Source organism: Acartia tonsa, chromosome 2 (assembly GCF_053477335.1).
Source record: "Acartia tonsa isolate MP-2025a chromosome 2, ASM5347733v1, whole genome shotgun sequence".
Classification (NCBI taxonomy): domain Eukaryota; kingdom Metazoa; phylum Arthropoda; class Copepoda; order Calanoida; family Acartiidae; genus Acartia; species Acartia tonsa.
Window position 1 is genome coordinate 61,712,337 of NC_137261.1, and position 22,468 is coordinate 61,734,804.

The window sequence follows — 22,468 nt, forward strand, 5'->3', positions numbered from 1 at the left end:
TGAAAGTATCATCAATGTTTATAATCAACCACATTGCATTAAATATGGATAATCTATAATATACACAAAACCACTCAAATAACTAATTTTTAGGTACCTATTTTTTTCAATTAATTCTTAGGGCAAAGCCCCTAAAGGCTAGGGGCGACGCCGCTATTAATTATTTATTGCTTTGTATTAAAAATAGCTTTTTGTGGCTATTAAATGAACAAGTGTAAGATAGAAACCAGTTTTGTTAGCCCCGAGGTGCCAAATGCTCTTTCTATAGATAAGAGAATTGTCAGATCCTTGGAGACCAGCAAAATTCTCAGTCCAATGTCTCCTCCCTTCTTTGCTATGCAACAAATGCTCCTTTTTGTGTTTCTTTTGTAACTGAGTTCTCTGTTTGTCACAGAGGGAGGGGATATTGGGCTGTTTATTACACTAGTCCCCAAAGTTTCATAATAACATTTTCTTATTCGTTAGCTCAACAACTTTGGGAACTTTTGTTGAATTTGTTGGTTCATAGAGTTGAGTGTCTAAATATTTCAACCATTAATAGTAATCCACAGAAAGATAATTTTGTTTATCATCAATTTATCAGCCAGTAGCTTATCCTTTAGTTCCCTGTTGTTTACAGTTTTTGTATAATTGGTCCCAACTTCCTTTGTAAGACCTACAATAATACCCTAATTTTATGTTTAGACAAAATTTAGGAGGTTTTCACAAAAAGTGCCAGTTAGGCACTGACAAACCCTCCTCCCCCCCCCCCCCACCTCCTTATTATAAAATCAATTAAAAATAACGACTGGGTAGCTTTCTTTTTCTATGCCTAACTCCTGCGGGAAGCTCTAACCCTGAGGAGTTATCAAAATGACCTAACCTAAATAAACAAGCGAATATCCTCCTTAAAATGTGTTTTTTTTAATGGGGGGGGGGGGTCATTATTGATAGACAGGGTTCTTTGTGTAAAAGTGCTACGATACAGTATTTTAGGCAATGTCTCTAAATTGCTTTTCGAACGCAATACTAAACACATTTTAATTTATGACAAATAAAGTTATCAAATTGAATAAATTTTATTTAGGGACTAAATTGTTTAAATCATACTTTCATAGCCTTATATAAAAGTATCAGGATGTCTCTGTCTTTAGTTCTGTCTGTCAATATTGAAGAAACTCGCTAACCGCTGAACCGATATGCTTCTACTTTACAATGTAGATTTACATAGGTCCAGATTCATATCTATTATATAGTCGACATACAAAATTTAGAAAATAAGACACAGAGAAGCCTCAAAATTTCAACATGTCAATTTAAATGTACATCGGTCATCAATAGAGTCGACATTTTACATGGTCATCATATAGTCGACAAAGACTATTGAAAATTAGTCAAGTAGGAGCTATTCAAAGTTCCAACATGTTAATTTGAGGGTAAGAGTATGAACAAACATATTTTTACAACCTTGTCTAGACAAAAGGCAGTTTACCTCAAATTGCCTTGTTAAGTATAGAAGGAACCCCCTCCTCCCCATCGCTTATTTTTAAAAAATTGAAAACAAGGGCGGATGAAAGTTGTTTTTTTGTTATGTTATCATGTTTGGTTAGGTTGCATTGGGTAATTGGTAGCCTGGAAGGTTTTAAGCACCGCAGATATAGTCCAGGGGGTTAGACATAGGGAAAAAAATATCCCAAAAAATTAATTTCAAACATAAGGGATGGTAGGGGGGGGGGTTTAGTGCTCGATAGGTGCTTTGTTGTAAAGCACCAGACAGTCATACAACATAATATATATGATTGGATTCTCATTTTCATTATTATTATTATAATGTCTTTTCTTGACCATATAGTCATTTATGCAACAAGGATGACAACATCCATAAAAGCGAAGCTCTAAAATTGAAGGACAAAAGAACATTAACACTTGTAGAGTGTTAGAACTAAATAAGCAGATTAATATTGCATAAATATAAACAAAATTTAAGGACATACTTACATTTTTAGGACTCAATTATAGAGATGCTTTGCGTATAACATTATGCTTTGTTGTCCCAGAAATCAGTATAAAAAAAATCATATAAATCGGATAATTAGATCACATGAAAATTTGTTGTAAAAAAAGTAAAAAAATCAAATATTTAAAATTACGTACGGACATTCTGGTAATGATAATAGAGTTGCTACGCTTTCTAAATCCTACCTGACTACTATAACAATCACCATGCAAAGTTTGATATTGATAGGACAATTTTAACATGCTTAAATACATGAAAATGTATTGAATCGTATTATAGACAATTTTCAACGAATATTAAAATAAAAACCATAAAATTAGTTTTGTTAGTCCGGGCATAAGGCCCCTCAAAGCTAAAAAAAACTTTTTCATTTTAAAATACGCGGAAAACTATTATAATACGATACGATAAATAATTAAAGATTACCTGGTTGTCCGCTGGGGCAGGGGGGAGTATTTGGCCACATCCTCGTTGCCATACGAGATGATGGAGAAGTTACTGTCAGAATGTTCAAGTGTCTTCACCATATCGCCAACAAATATTCACAGTTCACAGCTGATTATCAAAGCTGCTTAAATCAGCTGTTTTATCTTTTCACAATCACAAATAAGCTGCTAGACAGCTGTTATTACAAGCTGTCTCAAGCTGTTATTTCTTTATTATGACGAGCAACATGCTCTTTTTGTTTGAAACTGCTACCTCATCATTTTTTGACACTTTTTAACTTTCAAATTTTTTTGGGGATTTTGACAATGAATAAATTTTCACTCACTATAATGTCACAGAATAAATTATATAGGTGTGTGTGTGTGTGTGTGGGTATCTCCTGGGTTGTGTGTGTATGTGTGTGTGTGTGGGTGGGTGTCTCCTGGGTTGGTTGTCTGTCAAGTTATCATTGTTCTCCGTGCTCTGAAATAGAAAGAAATTATTTTTACTTTTACATAGAATCAGGGATCTTAAGAGATAAGACAATTGACAAAAATTTGATGTACATAGCCAACGATAATAAACAAAATTACCCCTTGGAAGATTACTTATTAATCGAACATTAATAGTTTGGAACCAACCAATCACAATTCAATAAAAGTACCCAAAGTATTGAACCCACCAATAAGATAACGCAGTAATAAAAATCTTTGGGTACCAGTGTAATTTACTGTCCCCAATGTCCACTACCTCCCTGGTTATAGGATTGGTCTGCAAAGATCATTGATCCATAACCACATGCGCAAGGCTCGGCACCTGCACTTTGTCGCATAAAGCCGCATATTTGGATGCAAAAACACCCGGAGATTAAGTAAACCATAAGACAATGGACGATTAGTTTATGTACATCCCCAATTGTGATCAATAAATTAGCCCTCCTTCCCTGATTCGCAATGAAGCAACAGCAGAACCGCCATAAAAAAGAATGACGGCGGTTGTGGAACCTTAACCGCAAGTTTAACGGTGCCACCATTGTTGTTTAGTTGTTCATGATCAGATGTGATGTCACATTCATTTATTTAGTTTTTTTAAAGCAGTAAATGGATCATTAAATTAGCTAAAATCATACTTATATAATAGTCTGTATGTCTGTCTGTAGATTAGGATCTCGCTAACCGATGGTCAGATATGGCTCTTCGTTACAGTAAAGCTTCTTATATGTCGACATAAAGTTTATGTCTACTTTGGTAGATGGTACCTCCACTATCGAAAGAGAAATCGCCCCTTCCCTCAAATGGCCCTAAAGGTCTTTTGTTGCTTAACCGCTAGAATTTTATAATGTAGTGAGGTTTTTTGTCTGACTGTTAAGATCTCGTGAATATTTGAACCGGTTAAGTTTATTTTTTTATAAACATAAGACAATAGTCATAATAGTGTTATATGGTAGAAAAAATAGAAATATTTTTGTTGATATATTGTTTTATTTATTCCTGTTTTATTATGTCAATTTATCTGTCTGTCTGTCTGTGTGACTGTCAATTTTGGTTTCATTCATCCCTAGTTCAGTGGTTACAAACAATAAAATTAAAAAAACAAAACAATAATAAAAAAAAAGAATTTTCTAGAAATCTTAAAACAGTTAAATTTTCTTTTATAGAAAAAATATTTTCAAAATTAACCTTTAGATTTAGAGAAAAAAAAAATTGCCATAGACTTTCATATATTTAATTGCTCTTTCGAATACAATGTTAGTATAATGATTCCTCTAACAGTTAGGTACAAATAAAAAAGCGTATCAACTCAGTAATAATCACCACAGTCTCTCCATTTCAAACAGGTTTTTTTTGTGTTTTTTTACAAAAAAAAATTATTACTCAGTTTTTTTCTTTTCTTTTAACTGCTAGATGTTGCTGAATATTATATTCTTTTTCAATTTCCGTTTGTCTATCAATTAATTGTTAAGCAGGAGCTTTGTTTCTATGGGTGTAGGAATCCTTGATTTATTTGCATATTTTGGAAAGGCCAAGCGACAGTTAAAGTTGATTAGGTCAAATTTTAAAAGTTAATTAGTATATAATACATTGAGATAGAAAGAATTAGATAATTATACAATATTTTGCCTTATATAGAATGCAATTTTTTTTATAATTAGGGTAAGTCAGTTAAATCTTTTAGTTTATTTACACAAGATTACTACGACAGCAAGGTATAATATTGTAAGCGAAGCTTTTTTATACTTTAATCACAAAAAAAATGAAAGTATGTTCTTTACTGTATCCTGTATTTACTCAATTTTGCCACAAATTTATGTACAATTTTGTTTAGACTTACAAATAAGTTATGACACTATACAAGAGTTATTGTTTGTTTGTCCTTGATTTTAGAGCTTTGCCTTATGGATGTTGTCATACTTGTTTACAAAAACAAAATGTCTCCAAAACTTGAAATTGTTTAATTAATAGATTTTTTTATCCCCGGAAATTTACAACATTAAAACAGAAGGTATATGTGTATTTCAGTGATTTTGCGGGATAAGAATATATATATGATAAAATGTCAAACAAAACCCCAACGATAATCAACAAAGTACCCCTTCCATATATATCAAAATTATTGGTTTAAATATTTTTGACATAAGTTTGGAACAACCAATCAAAATTCAATAAAAGTACTCAACGTTTTAAAACTTTGGGTACCAGTGTAATTTACATCCTAATATCTCCTTCCTTCCTGGTGTAATTAAAAAAAAAAACAGGATAATAAGCACACGTTTTGTTTATTATACTTTTAAGACATAAAAGAATTGACTTTTATCATAAAATTATTTCGCAGTTTCCCTTAAATCTTTTATGGAGCACAGAAACCAGGCCTGGCAGCCGCTAAAATCTTAATGGAATTCATGGTTATAAAATTCTAAAAGTTTGTTATTTCAACTGTTTTTTTTGGTCAAATTCCCAATTTATTTGGCTATTGTTAGGTTAGGTTAAGTTAGGTTAGGTTTTGTGCTTTGTATTTTTAAAAGCGAAGCTTTTCTATAATTAGTCCGTCCATACTTCACAGACAGTTAGCTATTTCGTTAATTCAAACAGGTTGGGAGAAAAAGGGTAATCTTTTTTGTTATGATTGTGTTGCTTTATTTTTATGATAACTATGAGGCTTATAGATTCACTGTGTGCCCATATCTGTGTAGATATAAACACAGACTCCAAAAATAATAAATTTACTATATGGCTTATATGGATTAGAACCGGTTCTTATCCATATTGAAAGATCATGTATAACTTAGTATTAAAGACAACTTTCTACAAAAAATAAAATAGAAATCATAAAATTAATACCTGTTTTGTTAGACCCGGGACTTCGGTTACTCGGGAACTGACAAAACTGTTTTTAATCATATAATTTTTTATTTTCATATAAATATTATGCAATTCATCATCATTCCTTTCGTATTAAAAGAAAGCTTCTAATATTTTATATGTTCACAGGAATGAGGTATAACCAACAAGCGAAATAAATCTAAAATAATATTTAGGGGGAAAATGAAGAGGTCGTCATTTTTAAGATGTGTTGCCCCCCAACGACAGCTGAAAAGCAAGTATAGGTTTCTTGATTTTTTCCGAATTAATTTTGTTGTTGGTATAAGCTGATATGTTCATCATTATCCCCTATCAATATAAGATGCTTGCTAAGCATTTAAAATTAAAAAAACATTCAAAAGAAATGCATGAATTTCTTAAGGATAAAATAGCAAAGCATATATTTTATTGCAGGGGTATTATCCTAACCCTAACCCCCTACGGATTGCCCTAAACATCGCAGGGCTGCACAATTCCCATAACATCAAACCTAACTTGACCCAAAGAAATGAACCAAGAAAAATTTCGCTCCACCCAGTTAATTAAATTATTTTTTTCAAAATTAAGGGGGGGTTCTGTTCTCAACCAGGAACTTTAAGGGAATATTCCCTTATTTTTGGTGCAGCCTGCATTCTTAAATGTCACATTACACTGCCCATATTTAGATTTTAACATGGCCAAACTGCCTACACACTACCAGGAATTTGAGAGCAGGGTTCGGCACCGGTATCCTTAGTAGGCAATACATTTTCTGGTGGTAGTTGACTATAGATTATTAAAAACTTTGGTTTGCCGAGCCCAGGACCCAATTGGTTCAAAATAAAACAATACAGTTGCCGAGCCCAGGACCTACAAGATACAAAATGAACCTATAAAGCTGCCAATCCTAGGACCTGCATGATAAATAATAAAACTATTCAGCTGCCGAGCCCAGGACCCACATGATACAAAATGCAAGACATAATTAAAGGGTGCACAAAGCTATGTTGAGAATTTAGGCAATTTGTCATATTTTTGGATATTTTGGTAGGATCCCATTTTTGGTTAGTTGATAACAAAACATTCCCCTCCCCCTCCCCCCCCCTGCTTTCTCAACGGATTGAGCACAAGGGACTAAGGAATAAGAGAATGGACGATAAATAATGTACAAACTCAATGATGATAAACAAAATAGTTCCTACTGTAGTAGTTTGGTTAGCACAAACTTAAAGCATATCTAAAAAACAAAGCATTAATTTATAGTCTTATTTCTGTTTAGCAGTTGGCACACAGTAGATAATATTGTGAATATGAAAACTTTTACTGCTTTTATATGTATGATAAAGAGAGCAAATATTTTTATAATACACAATTTTATACTATAAAGTTTTAAATTAAAAAGAAGGTGCATTTTAGAGACATTTAAATTTTTCCAAATATTTAAATTTTAGACAAATAGGAATATATTTTATTTGGTAAGTCTATTATTTAATGCTGAGAAATGCGCGAAAAGACCTATTTTACGCGTTTTTTCTTCAGTGAAGCTTTCCCTGTGCATCATTGGATCTTGGATATTATCCCAGATTATTTGTAGGCCTTCTTATGCCGCTACAAATGGTGTGCGGGTATGATCTGTATGTTCAGCCGTTTGGCAGCTAGCAGCCTCTAAAATTCATAGATTTTTGGAAATATTCATCTAGGAATATTTTACCGTGAACTGCAGTTGATCCAAGACTCCACATGCCAACTTCACTAATGCATGAAAACCAATACAAAATAATTAAACTTGGTCAATGCATCAATACACTTTTTTGCTGAAAAATGTTAAAATCTCATTTGCGCGAATGGATATAGTATAAGTGGATATATTAACATAGGAAAATTGTTGACAATTTATGTTGAAAAAATGGAGCTCATATATTGGTCAGTTCGTTCATCTATTAGTAAAGCCAGGGGATGGGGCAAAGGAGTAGATGAGGGAGCGTTATTTTAGTCAGCTGCGAGAATCCCTTTACCAGAGTATAAAAAAATCTGTTGCGAATTCCAAGTATGATTATATCGATTTTTGCGTGCCATTGTTCTTTTGTTGTTTATTTGTGTTTTATCAAATCATGGTAATAGCAATTAATTATTATATTACTATGTGCTTTAAGTAAATAATACTTTTGGATCCCAGAAAGAAAACGAATTTGCGGGTTTCGTCGTATTTTCACAGTATCTTTTCTCATATTTCTGGCAACTGCGGGGGGCTCTAGCCCTGCGGGGCAATCAATAACATTTACTTAATCTAACCCAACCTAAAGTAACCTTTTAAAAGCTAAGTGTGAAAACACGCAACTTCGTTTTTTACCATGACTCAGACTTTTGTTTTTTTAATACACTTTTTGGTGTTATGTATTAAGAAAATTTAAGAACTGAAAACATTTTTTTGTTTTACAGTTGCTAAAGAAAAGTATACTAATATGTCTTTATAATATACATTGGTTTATTTTCAATTGTCTTATCCCCTAAGACCCCTGAATGTTCACACAAGTTAAATAGTTAAAAATGTATTTCTTGTTGTTATAATCAATCTTCTTGTCTAAAATTAAGGGTATGTTAAAAATGTTTAGCAGGTTATACTTTACAAAAATGTATATAATCTTAAGTTGGATCCGAAGTAAATTAATGAATTACTCCTATATTTTAAAGTATATTTATATAAACACAATAAAGTTCCAATAAAGATGTCTGACTGTCATGTTTGTTTTGTTTAAACGACAGGAAATTTGATTTTGATATCTATAACTGCAAAAATTTTGAAAATCGGAACATAAACACCAAAAATATGGTCCGATCGCCATTGATGTTTCATAGTTAACTAGCGGCTTCGCCCCTAGCCTCTAGGGGCTTTGCCCCAAGAGGTTTGATGAAACAAATTTTTCGTATTTAAGATTGGTTTTTTTTTTGTGGGGGGGCCCGGGGGGGGGGTAGTAGACCCAACTGTTTTAATTTGAGTAAATTTTTTTTTTTGGGGGGGGGGGGTATTTTTCATTTTTGGGAGGTTGGGGGTGTCCCACCCCCCAAGAAAATAGTTATAAACCTTCCCAGGACCTATGAGAAGCTACCCTGTAAAGAAGAACCCTATCGGTTCAGCGGTTAGCGAGATCCTTCGGTACAGACACACAGACAGACAAACATCCTGTTACTTTAGTATAAGGATTGTGCTCCTTAATGATGATAAGACCCAATCAAAACACCAAACTTTTTGATCAAACAAATAAGAGAAAGTGTTAATGAAAATTTTGGCACCAGTAAAATTTACAGTGCAATTTCCCCTCCCTCCCTGTGTATTGTATAAGTGACTCCACATTTTTAAAAGCGAAGCTTTTCTATAATTAGGGTCGGTCCGTACGTCTGTCCGTCCGTACGTCTGAGACAGATAGCTTTTTTCGTTAATTTTGGCATGTTAGAATTGTCCTATCGATTTCAAACTTTGCATGGTGATTCATGTATTAGTTAGGTATGATTTAGAAAGCGTAGCAACTCTATAATCATTACCAGAATGTCCGTACGTCCATTTTAAACATGTTGATTTTTTACTTTTTTAACAAAATTTTTATGTGATCTAAATATCTGAATGTTCTGATTTTTGTTTTACTGATTCATGGGACAACAAAGTGCAATATTATAAGCAAAGCAACTCTATAATCAAGTCCTAAAAATGTAAGTATGTCCATAAACATTATCCTGTATCAAGAAGTTTTTCAACAAATTTACTCACAATTTTGCTTTGACTCTTATTCATTTATATTCTGATTATTCAGTTCTGACACTATACAAGTGTTAATGTCCGTGTGTCCTATCGTTTCAGAGCTATGCTTTTATGGATGTTGTCATCCTTGTTTTGTTGTGTTCTCCACCCACGCGCCCCACGCAATTGTTGTGTTCTTGTCATATTCTTCCTTCTACAGGTCATTAAAGGGTTATTAGTCAGGTATCTAAAGGGATAAGACTGATAAATTTATATACATCCTCAATGATGATAAACAAATTATATTATATTGTAGATTACAGTGATTGAAATGTTTAGACACTCAACTTAATGAACCAACCAATAAAATTTAACAAAAGTACCCTAAGATGTTAAGCTAATGAATAAGAAAACTTTATTATAAAACTTTGGAAACTAGTGTAATAAACAGCCCAACGTATCCTTCCACCCTGCATCCAGAGGAAATAAATCTAACTTGTCCTAAATATGGGTCTTGAAAGATCATGCAGATCTTACCATTAATGTACATCCCCAATTTTGTAAACAAAACTAGCCCTTCCGTTTACAAGTACATAAACTTTATAAGCAAACGAAATTATGTATTTATAAATCTCTAGGGTCATACGCGACGTCAAGCAGGTTTTATGCTTTATTTCCCGCAACACATTTAACACAATTTTTCCTTTACTTTTTAAATTGGTATTATCAATCAAAGTCAAATTATTTAACATTTTTTAATCTTTCAAAAATATGCCTTAAATAAAATATTAAAATATTGATTTTTGGAGTTAGTATGATAGGTTTTTATCTGTTTCCAAAGTGTTTGTTAAAACACGCTTTTCTAATAAATGCATTTTCAAATGGTTGCTTAATTTTAACAGTTTATTAAAGTGTATACGCCCTTTATAAAAGGACTGTACGGTTCAGAGAATTTTTAAAGTTATGTATATGTTTTAAGAAATTTAATTGGATAAGACAAAATACATTCCAAATGATAATGAACAAAACTACCCCTTGTGTAGATTTGCATATTGGTCGCTAAATTGAATGAACCAATCAAATTTAATGAAAGAACCCAAAGTCTATAAGATAATACATAGTATAATAATTATTCTATTAAATCACATTATATGAAGTTTTTTGTTTGTCTATTTAGATATAGCTAACCAGTGTACCAATTGGATTAACCATTTTGGGAAAGCTTTACATAAGTCTCTGAATGGTTTTAGGCTATCTAACTGATGTCCCTCCTTTAGATTCTGGGGGGAGGGGGGGGGGGAGATTCAATTTTGAAGTGATCAATTGTTATTTATCGCATCGTATTATATACAGCTTTCCGTGGATACTAAATTGAAAAAGTATGCGATTAGAGCAAGTTTTGTTAGACCCGATGGGCTGAATGTCCTGGATTAAAAGAAAACTGGTTTTAAATTTTTGATTTCATTTTGATATTCGTGTAAAACTATCTGTTTAAATGATTCTAATCCTGCAGGTATACATCGGTTTCGTAGCCATACTGGAAAAAGTATGAAAATTTTGAGATGAACAGTCTTTTTACTTTGTAATCCTCGTGTGATATTGTTGCTCTGAGTCATTAATAAAGTAGGATAATCCTTTTCATACCGTGAAAATCAAAATCAGTGACAATCACCTAGCCAGGGAAAAGGGAATGATATTCTGACAAACAATTTTAAAGGAACATTTTCCCACAACCTCCTTCCCCTTTTCCTCCCCTTCTTACCCAACCCTCTTCAATTACATAAAAAAAAACAAAAAATACCTCCACATACTTCAAAGGTTTCGTGATTTTTTTTGTAGAATTGATTGTTAAAATAGCTACCCCTGCACCTAGCTGTAAAACAATGGATATAGGATACACATGGATAGATTGTCAAGGGAAATTGTGTACAACAATTTAGGTTTATACTATTGTCCTCGTTGTTTATTAGTTAGTACTTTACTCATGACTAGCGGCTACGCCCCTATAGGCCTCTAGTGGCCTTTAAATGTTTTTTTTATTTTAAATATCTAATTTGAGAAATAACTTGTCTATGTTATCAATTGTTAAATTCACGCGTCTACGCAGCGAGACTACACTAGTTACACTATGCGGCGGAAATATTTAATTTTTTTTCGATTTTATTGTGATTTCTCTAAGGAGGGTGGTGGTACCCTCCACCAAAATAGTTAAAAACCTTTCCGGGACATATGACAATCTACCCTGTTAAGGAGAACCCAATCGGTTCAGCGGTTAGCGAGATCCTTCGGTACAGACACACAGATACGCAGATACACAGACACACAGACATCCTGTTACTTTAGTATAAGGATACAAAGCAAGTCAGCAATTCATGGATCAAAAATGAGGAACATTTCCACTTTGATAAACAAAATTACCCTTTCTGTACAATATTATTGTTGTGCTAAAAGTTTTAAGTCAACACATGAGAAAAACATGTTTATAAAACATCAGGTACAAGTCAAATTTAGAGTTTAATGTTCCCTCCATCCATGTAAGTAAGTACATAATAAACGTATAAACGTAAAGCTATATTTATATCAAGATAAACTCCCCAACTTCCAATTCTTCTTTTTATCGTTAGAGCAAAACACTAGAGGGATAAAGGGTTAACCCTGTGCAAACTTTCTATTGGGTCATTGAAAATCAACCAATGGTGTCGCTTACATTAACACAGCCAGGTAGAAAAATATAATTTAGAAGCAGACGAAAAAGCAGACGAAAAAGAAAGGGAGGTAGTTGTCTGTATATACATATATTATATTAATATGTTTTTTTTTATCAATGATAAAAACCCAATGAAGTTTTTTGTCTGTTGCTTAAGATTTCGATAACTACTGAACTGAGGAAGGGGGAAAAATATTTTAAGGAGGGGGTAATTCGTCTTTGGGGCGGTAAAATTTGCTTGGGGGGGGGGGTAATTACCCCCCCTGAAATCTGTTGGCAGGGGTAAATTTAGTTTACCCCCCCAAAATTTACCCCCGGGGTAAAAGTTTTGGGGGGGGGTAATTTAAATTTTATGAAATATATAGTATTAAAAATGCGCGCGAAGCGCGCAAAATTTCTTTTTATTAGAGATTTTTTTATTTTGGGGGGAGTATTTACCCCCCCAAAATTGTTTGGGGGGTAAATACCCCCTCCTAAATGGTTGGGGGTGCCTACGGCACCCCAGGGTAGGGGTAAATTTTAAATGGAGGGGGTAAAATGAAAAAATTTTTTGGGGGGGTAATCGCTCCATTACCCCCCCCCTTGAACGTCTATGATCAAGGTATTTATTTTATGGACGCTTCTTATAGGTACCTAGATGGTTTTAGGCTATTTTGCTCTTTTCTAAGCTATTCAAATCAGAAACAATAGATGCTAAGGGCGCAGCCGTTAGTATAAATATAAAGTAACACTGTAGTTATTATAAAAGTTTAGCACTGCTGTTACAGGCAAGGAACCTACTTTAATCCATATAAAACTTAATTAACTGTGTCTGATTCTCTTTACACTCAGGGATCAGAAGGGATAAGACAATGGCCTATAAACTACCCATTTGAAGATTACAATCAGTGGTTAAAACGTTTCGGCACTCAACTAAATGAACCAACCAATCCAAATTCATTAAAAGTCCCCTAAGGTTGTTAAACCAACGAATAAGAAAACTTTTGGGTACTAGTGTAAAAAACAGTCCAATGTCCCCTTCCTCCTTGCTTTATACTTCACACTAGTACATTTAGCTTTAAGAAGATTATATGGAGCAGGTTTATCATCACGGATCTTGGGGTACAAGACAATGGACGATAAATCTATATACAACCCCAATTTTAAAATTAATTCTTTTGTACATTACACTTAAACAAAATTAATTTAATTTTTCTAACAGGCAGACCAAAGCTCTTGAAGGGAGGGGATATTGGGCTGTTTATTAAATTAATTCCGAAAGTTTTATTATCACTTTTTCTTATTTAGGGGAATTTTATTAAATTTTGATTAGTTTATTCATTAAACGTATCATGTTTCAACTTTTAATTGAAGGGGTAATTTTGTTTCTCATCATTCGGGATCAACTTATCGGCTTATCCCTTTAGATCCCTGCAAAAACAGTTATTTCATAAAACTGATAAATACATCCAGCCTCCAAGAGAAAAAAGACATACCTAAAAAATAAAAAATAAATAAACTTAATTAATTTGATAACAAAATTGAAAGAAACCAAATCTTAACCAAAGAATTTGAAAATAAATCAAATTAATTATAATTAAAAATTAAATTATTGTTTTGTTATTTGATAAAGAAAAATATTGAGTTGTGGTTTGCAGAAGATATTTGTTCTTATACCCTTCAGTCGCAGATCTTTTTAAAAAGCCGCAACTGCAGCTGTCATAGAGTAAGAGAAGATATTGGATTATAAATTTCAACGGCAACGGCTTAATCGTCGGCTTAAAAACGTACTTTTCTTGAATATTGATTAATTGGTTCCAAACTAGCAGTGACTAAAATTAAAATTAAAAATTGTATTCTAAAAAGGGGAAATTTAGTTTATTATCATTATGTTTATGTACATCAATTTATTATCTAAAGTCTTCCATTCGCATCCCCTGCCTAGCCCTGCAATCTTGCGTGTGCCAAACCCTGTTCAAAGTGTCCACAGATATGAAAATGTCATCTCATATTTAAAACTTAGTTTTTCTTTCTTTTAAACTGATGCAATGTAAAACTTTTCCAGGCATAAAGCAATGAATAAGTTTAAGATAAATTTGTTGCTTATTTTCATAGTTTCTATCATGCACTATAAACCTTATACCTATTTTTTGATAAAATTTAAAATTAAAGGGGAAAATAGAGATACTCTAGAGGCATACTCTCTAAATCATCCAATAGAACAACAGTAGAGGAATATACCAGCCATATTAATAGCTATAAACCTCCAAGAAAGATATAAAAAGAAGAACCATATCGGTAAAAATAAAGTTATTAATATTGTTAATTTTTTTAAGATTAAAATTTTACTTCTTCCCTTTCTCTGGGAAACTCTGTGAGCCGTGAATAACATTGTGTCTGTACAGAATAAACCGTTGACGACAAATCCAGGAATCACAAGGGATAAGATATTGAAGGATAAATTGATCTACATCCCCAATAATTATGATTACCAAAATCATCCTATCTCCATAGATTAAATGTATTCGTAGAAAATTTAAGGACACTTAAAAATCATCAAATGAGAGGTTATATTGATAAAACTTTTAGATTCAGCATAAATTTTAGTCAACTATCTCCTCACTCCCTGAAAAAAAAACTGTTTGAAAACAACAACTATCATTTTTCATATTAACTCATCAACCTTTTGTTTTGTCTTAAAATTGATTTTGACAAATTATGTATTTTAAATCATCTGTTTTTTTTATACAAGAAGGCTTTACTAAATGATAACCTATGTCAAATTTAAAAATCTGTAATAATTAAAATCGTAAATCCTTTATACTAAAGTAGCAGGATGTCTTTTTGTCTATGTGTTTGTGTGTCTGTACCGGAGGATCTCGCTAACCGCTGAACCGATCGGGTTCTCCTTAACAGAGTAGCTTATCATAGGTCCTGGGTTTATAACTACTATCTTGGAGGTTGGGACACCCCAAACCTTCCAAAAAATGAAAAATACCCCCCCCCCCAAAAAAATAATTTTTTTTAACTAAAATAAAAAATAAGGGGGGCACCGGCACACCCCCCCACGAAAAAAAAATTTCCACCCCACCAAATTTTTTTTTACTTTTTCTTTTAAAATCTAAAATATAATATTGGGTTATCAAATTCGATTCCCTTCTCCTCAAGTGCCCCTAGAGGCCTCTTGGGGGGCGTAGCCGCTAGTACCATTATAAAGTAATAATAAAAGTCTCAAAAAATGATTTAGACCAACAAATGAGAGAAAGTGTTTTCAGTTCTTGGATTAAAAATAATTTAAATGATAATTTTTACTCGGACTAAATTTATTTCATAGTATGAATTTCAGGGATCTAAAGGGAAAAGACAAGTCAGATAAATAGTAGTACATCCCCAATGATAATTCACAAATTTACCCCTTGTGTAAAATACAATTAGATGTTTCAACGTTTGGACACTCAACTTAATGAACCATACGATTAAAATTCAATAGAAGTTCCCAAGTTGAATGAGAAAACGTTATTATAATACTTTGGGAAAGAGTGTAAGAAACGACCTTATGTCCCGTCCCTCCCCGATGAATTCAAAATAAAATAATAAAAATTTGTTTGCAATTTATAAACATTGTTGTCTCAAATATTTAGCAAAATTTTGTGCACTTTATGTAAAGTCAAGGTCAACAGGGAGGGAAGGGGACATTGAACTGTAAATTACACTGGTACCCAAAGTTTTATAACCACGTAATCGGCACGTTGGGTAAAAACTTTGGATACTGTTGGAATTAGCTAGATTAGTTCAAAATTTTCAAACCAATAAGTATTTCTACAGAAGACATAATCTTGTTTATTATCATTGTGGGTGTACACTGTACATATATAAAATTTATCGTCTAATGTCTTATCCCTTAAGATCCCTGCAAGGTCAATGAATTTTATTATCACAGAGTCATAGAAATAGAGACAAAGAATGAGTTTTAAAAATATTTTTTAGTTTCAAATTCTTAGGGATCTTAAGGGATAAGACAATAGACGATAATTTGGTGTACAATACTATTGCCACCTCTACTAATCAACAAGGATGACAACATCTATAAAAGCGAAGCTCTGAAATGGAAGGACAAACGAACATTAACACTTGTAGATTGTCAGAACTGAATTGGCAGAATATTAATGCATCAGTACAAACAATATTTTAAGAAAATTTGTTGCAATACTGCATAAATAGATGATATTGTTTAAGGACATACTTACATTTTTGAAACTTGTTTATAGATATACTTCGCTTATAACATTGTACCTTGTTGTAATAGGAATCAGATTTAAAAAAAATAGAAAAATCGGATAATTTTTACATACAAAAATTTGTTGTCAAAAAAGTTAAAAATCGACATGTTTAAAATGGACGTACGGACATTCTGGTATTGTTTGTTGCTACGCTTTCTAAATTGTACCTAACTACTATAGGAATCATCATGCAAAGTTTGGAATCGATAGGACAATTCTAACCTGTTTAAATTAACGAAAAGAGCTAACTCTCTGTGACGGACGGACGGACCGACCCTAGTTATAGAAAAGCTTCGCTTTTAAAAACGTGGAATTTGATTTTTAAATAGTTTTGGCAAGGGCTAAAAGTATATATTCTAATTACAATCAAAATAGGTAAGGGAGGGCTGACGAAAGTCCAAAGATAAAACTGAGTAAAAGCATTTTTCAAACTGCAGCTGTATCCGAAGAAGGTCGTCTTACAAGCCACAAAAAATAAAAGAAAAAATATTTAAAAACTGAATCTAACTTTACTTTTGATTGACACTTTGACTCTCATTAAAATTCACAATTTCAAATTCAAATGCGACAAATTCATGTTTTACAAAATTGTAAAAATCTTCCAAGTTTTAGAAATTTCTTTAAGACTTAGTTAAGGAAGGGGACATTGGCATGTTAATTACACCGGTACCCAAAGTTTTTTAACCCAGTTTGGTGGTTAGACTAAGTACTATAAACAAACAGAAGTGAATATATAAAGAAATTGTTTAATCATCATTTAAGATTTAAATAAATTTATCGTCCATTGACTTATCCCTTTAGATCTCTGATTAGAAGATGATTAAAGTCCCTCCACAGATTATGACGTCATACGATAGAATAGCCAATGAGAGGCCAGCATACACTGTAATTGACCAATGGTAAAATTGATGCTGGCCTCTCATTAGTTATTCTATCGTATGACATCATAATCTATTTAAGGCTATTTTTAAATGAAAATATTAAAAAATCAATTGACTTTTTTTTGCATGAGATTTAATAATTTTCAAAAATTGTAGTAAATATCCCAAGTTTTTGGACAAAAGATCTATAAATTATACATTTTGATTTTATCATGTTTTAATATTTTATTTGCAAAATACAATAAAACAATTGGAATGAAAACGAAGAACCAATTTGATGATTCGTACTTTTAACAAAAGCTTGCAGCTGCTATTAAACTATTTTTTACAGTTTTACATAAAAAAAAAACAATTTACAGAATTGGTGATTGAGATCATTTTATCATCCATTTAAAATCCCTTACAATACTATATTAATAATCCTTTTATAAAACCTAATATATAAAGAACACATAAAGGGAACTCGTAGTGCTCTGGATAGGTAAGTAAATTCAAAGGTCAATATTATTGTCTTATCGTCATTGCTTGAGCATGAATTGGGTCATTTTTTATTAGTTTTGGACCAAAACTGTAAGGTTTACATTAAAAAAAGTGAAGCGATTGTTTTTTTTTCTCAACACTCTTTATAAAAACAATATCTTTCATTCATTAGCTAATTATCTACATAATGGGGTAATTTTGTTTATCATAATTGAAAGTGTACATAAATTTATCTCGAACCTTCAAATCCCTGTTTTTTTTCTTGTTAAAATATACCTTAAACTGCACTGCAACGTAATATTTGTTCTTGATTATGACACGTGCAAAAATTTTTGCAGTGCAGTGGTACACAACATTCCAACCTTATAATTACTAGCCAACCACTTCCGATGTATAATAATGGATATAATATATGGATAATTGGATATATTGACAGGGGAAAATTTGTTCTCAATTTAGGTTGCTAATATGGATCCCATTTATTGGTCAGTACGTTCATCCATTAGGAGGGGAGATGATAGGGTGGATGTGGGGTATAATTATTGTAGCCAGCTGCGAACATTACTTGTATCATAGTACATAAAAATCTGGTGCAACATCCAATTCATAATATATCGATTAAAAGAGTATTGTTCGCTGAGAAGTAATTCTTAGAAATTAGATTTATAAATTATACATTTGGATAAGATGTGTATTTCATGTTAATGCTTCGGCCCTAGTATCTGGGAGAAGAGAGAATGCAGTAAAATAGCCTAATACCATCCAAAAATTCAAAACTAATTCGGGACATATGTAAAGTTTCCATAGAGAATTTAATAGGTTTAATGGTTTGCATGATATTAAATAGAGTTTTCAAATCTTTCCTTTACCAAAAAGGAGCTCTACTGTTGAGGAGAACCGTATTAGTAAGCGATATCGTTCGCTTTGCACTGTCATCCTGTTACTTCAGGATTAGTTTGTGTCCCTAGTATCTAGGGGAATATAGCCGTAAAATATCTTTAAACCATCCCAGGACTTAAATCTTGAAAATCTTTATAGGATATATGTGTAGATTCTCTAAAATTGAAAACACAATCCGTTTAGGGGTTAACGACATCTTAACAGACAAAAAGAAAACCTACCTTATATAAAAGCGTTATAAACCTTATCAGGACCTATACGACGCTTTACTGTCAAAGGGAAAGAGAGAGACAGCCTGTGAAACATTTATATAAAAAACAATGATTCTGAAGCAGTTTTCGAGATATTTCTCTACACTCAGACACACAGGAAAATTGTTTAAAAACTATGCTTTTAAGCGTAAATATTTTTACAATTTTATGATGCTTTGATGCCATTAAAAGGTTGGGGCATGTGTCATAAATTATTCATTACATACATAAACAATACATAGAACTTTGGGGACCGGATAGCGAGAGTTGTAAATACTTTAAATAATAGGATGACTGTGTGTATGTAAGATATAATCTCGAAAATGGCTGTCCTACGATTACTCCTTTAGTTTTCTATATATAGACAGTTTATTTAATAATTAATGATTTTTTTTGAGAAGAGCTGTTTTTTACCTTAAGAAATATTTACCACGTATTCTTTTACTATGGGAAAATTGAAAAAATGTACTGATTCCTTTTTCCTTAAACTATAATTTCTATCAGGGAGGGAGGGGACATTGGACTGTATATTACACTAGTCCCCATTGTTTTACAGTGTATTAGCGGCTACGTCCCTAGAGGCCTCTAGTGGCACTTTAAATGTTTTTTTGTTTGTTAAAGTCTCTACGATACTTCTTTATGCCACGTTCAAGTCTATCAAATATTTTTTTTAATTCGATTTTGTTGTGATTACTCTTGGGAGGGTGGTTGGTAGTACCCTCCCACAAAATAAATCTTCCCTTGACCTATGAGAAGCTACCCTGTTAAGGAGAACCCGCTCGGTTAGTGGTTTGCGAGATCCTTCGGTACAGACACACAGACATAAACACATCCTGTTACTTTATTATAAGGATGATGTGTTGGCCTATCGTTTCAACCACTAATTGTAATCTACAGAACGGGTAGTTTTGTGTTGTCATAAATTTATTGTCCATATTCTTATCCCTGTAGATCCCTGTATTTTAATGCAGAAATTAACCTTGTTCGGAATTACGTGTTAAATGTAAAATTACGATGACAGTCCAATTAACAGTCTGTATTTGTACGTGTTTATACATTTTGTTTTCTTGAGTTCTACATAAATAATTATTAAACCTTTTCTTTAAAGTTTGTCCGAACAAGATTTTTATAAGAAATTAATTGATTCATGTCTTTTTTTTTTAAAAAGCTTCAAAAATGTCCTACGATGGCTTTAGGCTATTTTTGAATTTAGAATAAGATTTGCACCTGAAGATGCTTTCAATCTATTTTGTGCCAAATATAAATTCAACATTTAGAAGCAGTAATTCGGGGAACACAGTAATAGTGTCTGACTGATTATGACGTAACAAAAAAAATTAGCCAATGAGAGGCCGTTATTGACCAATGGTAAAATTTATAGTGGCCTCTCATTGGCTAATTTTTTTTGTTATGTCATAATCAGTCAGACACTATTACTGTGTTCTAATTCGGGGTTATTTCACTGTGTACTTTTAAATTTTGAGTACAGTTTTAGTGTACTGATTCTCGGTCATCAAATTTGATGAACTGAAAATAGTTGCCGAATGTGTACGCAGTTTCCTGAGTGTTTCCTCATCCTAGCTCAATATTTACTACTAGCTAAAAAAGCTTCAAATTAAAAAAAAAATCTAAATTTGAAGTTTGATGCTTTTTAGCTAGTAGTAAATATTAAGATAGGATGAGGAAACACTGAGGAAAATGTGTACACAATCGGCAACTCAAATTCAACTGACCTACAATTCACAACCTTTTGTAAACAAACCAGGGATCGACAACAGGCAATTTAGAAGGGACCTAAAGGGATAAGATAATTAACAAGAATATGATGTCCGTTTGTAATAATCAAAATTACCCCTTCACTGTAGATTAAAATCATTGGTTGAAAAGTGTAGATTATCTAATACAGATTTTATCAAAGTACCCAAAGTTTTTAGTCAGAACGTGAGTATATAATAATATTTACGTACTTGCGGACAACATAACTAAATATTACTCTTTCCACTTAAAGTTATCAGTCTACATATAAGAAAATTTGGGAATTGTCCCTTTCGTGGCTACGCTCCTGATGGGGCAATTAATCGTATTCTTAAAATGGCTTTTCATAGGTTATTTTATGTTAGGTTAGGTTATATTGGGTTAGATGATTTCCCCGCGGGATTAGGCAATTGGCCCCGCAGGGTTTCAGCCTCCCTACGGATCTAGAAATAGGATTAATGCTACTATGAAAATACGAAGAATCGCCCCTTAAGGTGCGTTGCCACGAGAGAGACTATACCCGAAAAGTTTTGCAGTTTTCTATACCCGACAAAAGATTTAAATCAGAATATGTGTAAAATCTAATAAAAATTGTAGGTGCTTTCCCTCAAGTGCATATTGAGAATTAAACCCCCCCCCCCCCCATTATTATTTTTAATATATTGAAAGTAATGGGGGGGAGGGTTTACCTATACCTAACCTCTAAGGCAATACCCCCGCTGTCCTGACCCTGCCACGCTACCCAATATAACTTAACCTAACCTGACAAAAAGTAATAAAGAAACATACTGAGAATTAACACCCCCCCCCCTCCTAACCTTATTTTAAAAATCAAGATAACTTGGGGGAGGGGCTTCAGTGCTCAACAAGGCACTTTTAGGGAAACACCAAGTTGTAAAATATATATTTATGTTCAACAAACATTATTATATTGTTAAAAACGGAAACAGAATGTTATGTAAATATTCAGGGACAAAGGACAAAGGATAAGATAATCGACAATAAATTGATATACTTTCCAGTGTAATTTAGAGCCCAATGTCTCCTCTCTCTCCCGTTAAATATTTAATCAATCTTCAACCCTTCCCTAAGCTAACTAATGAGACATTTTTGGACCAAACCTGAAAATTTGCGCAGGTCCTTTTGGCATCTATTCTCTTGAAATAATAAATGTATAAGTATAGACATGAAATCTAGACAGCAACCTGGCCCAATTGGTGGAAACTATTTTTCTGTTAGCAAATAGCTTTCTTCTCTTTTGTAGCGACTTAATTGGCTATGTTTATATTTCCAACTCTATTGGATGATATTAAAAGACCCAATAGAAAGTCGGCACAGGGTTACATATAGCTCGTTCTCCCTCTATTATTTATTTTAGTCTTGAAATGATAGTAAAAATATTTAGCTTTGATCATGAAAGAATACAAATGTTAAAAAAATGTTCACATCTCTTGTAAAATACATTATTGCAATCAAAAGTTTATGTAGACATGAAAATTAACAATGCTTGTACTTCTATTTGAAATATTCAGTGTAGGGATGTGCAGATTTTTAGCACGGGCCTAAGTCGTGTCTAGTCACTTGAAAAGTTTTAGCCGAATTAAGCCTCCATATAATTCCCATATGCTTTCATAATATAAGCTGCAATACTTTTTAACAATAGATCTGCTTCGGATGGCATTTGAATCACAAATTTGAATAAAAAGTAGAGTAGCTTATTAAGGTTAGGTTAAGTAAAGTAT

At 32.6% G+C, this 22,468-nt stretch overlaps 1 protein-coding gene across 1 annotated transcript in view; it reads right to left on the bottom strand.

Annotated features, from left to right (window-relative positions):
- LOC145312281 (protein roadkill-like) overlaps nucleotides 1-22,468 on the bottom strand; it is a 44,186-nt gene that overhangs the window by 16,295 nt on the left and 5,423 nt on the right. The window contains exon 2 of the mRNA XM_080151522.1: nucleotides 2,423-2,905. Coding sequence (XP_080007648.1) covers nucleotides 2,423-2,523 — 101 coding nt within the window. The 5' untranslated portion in view covers nucleotides 2,524-2,905. The remainder of the gene's footprint in view (nucleotides 1-2,422; nucleotides 2,906-22,468) is intronic.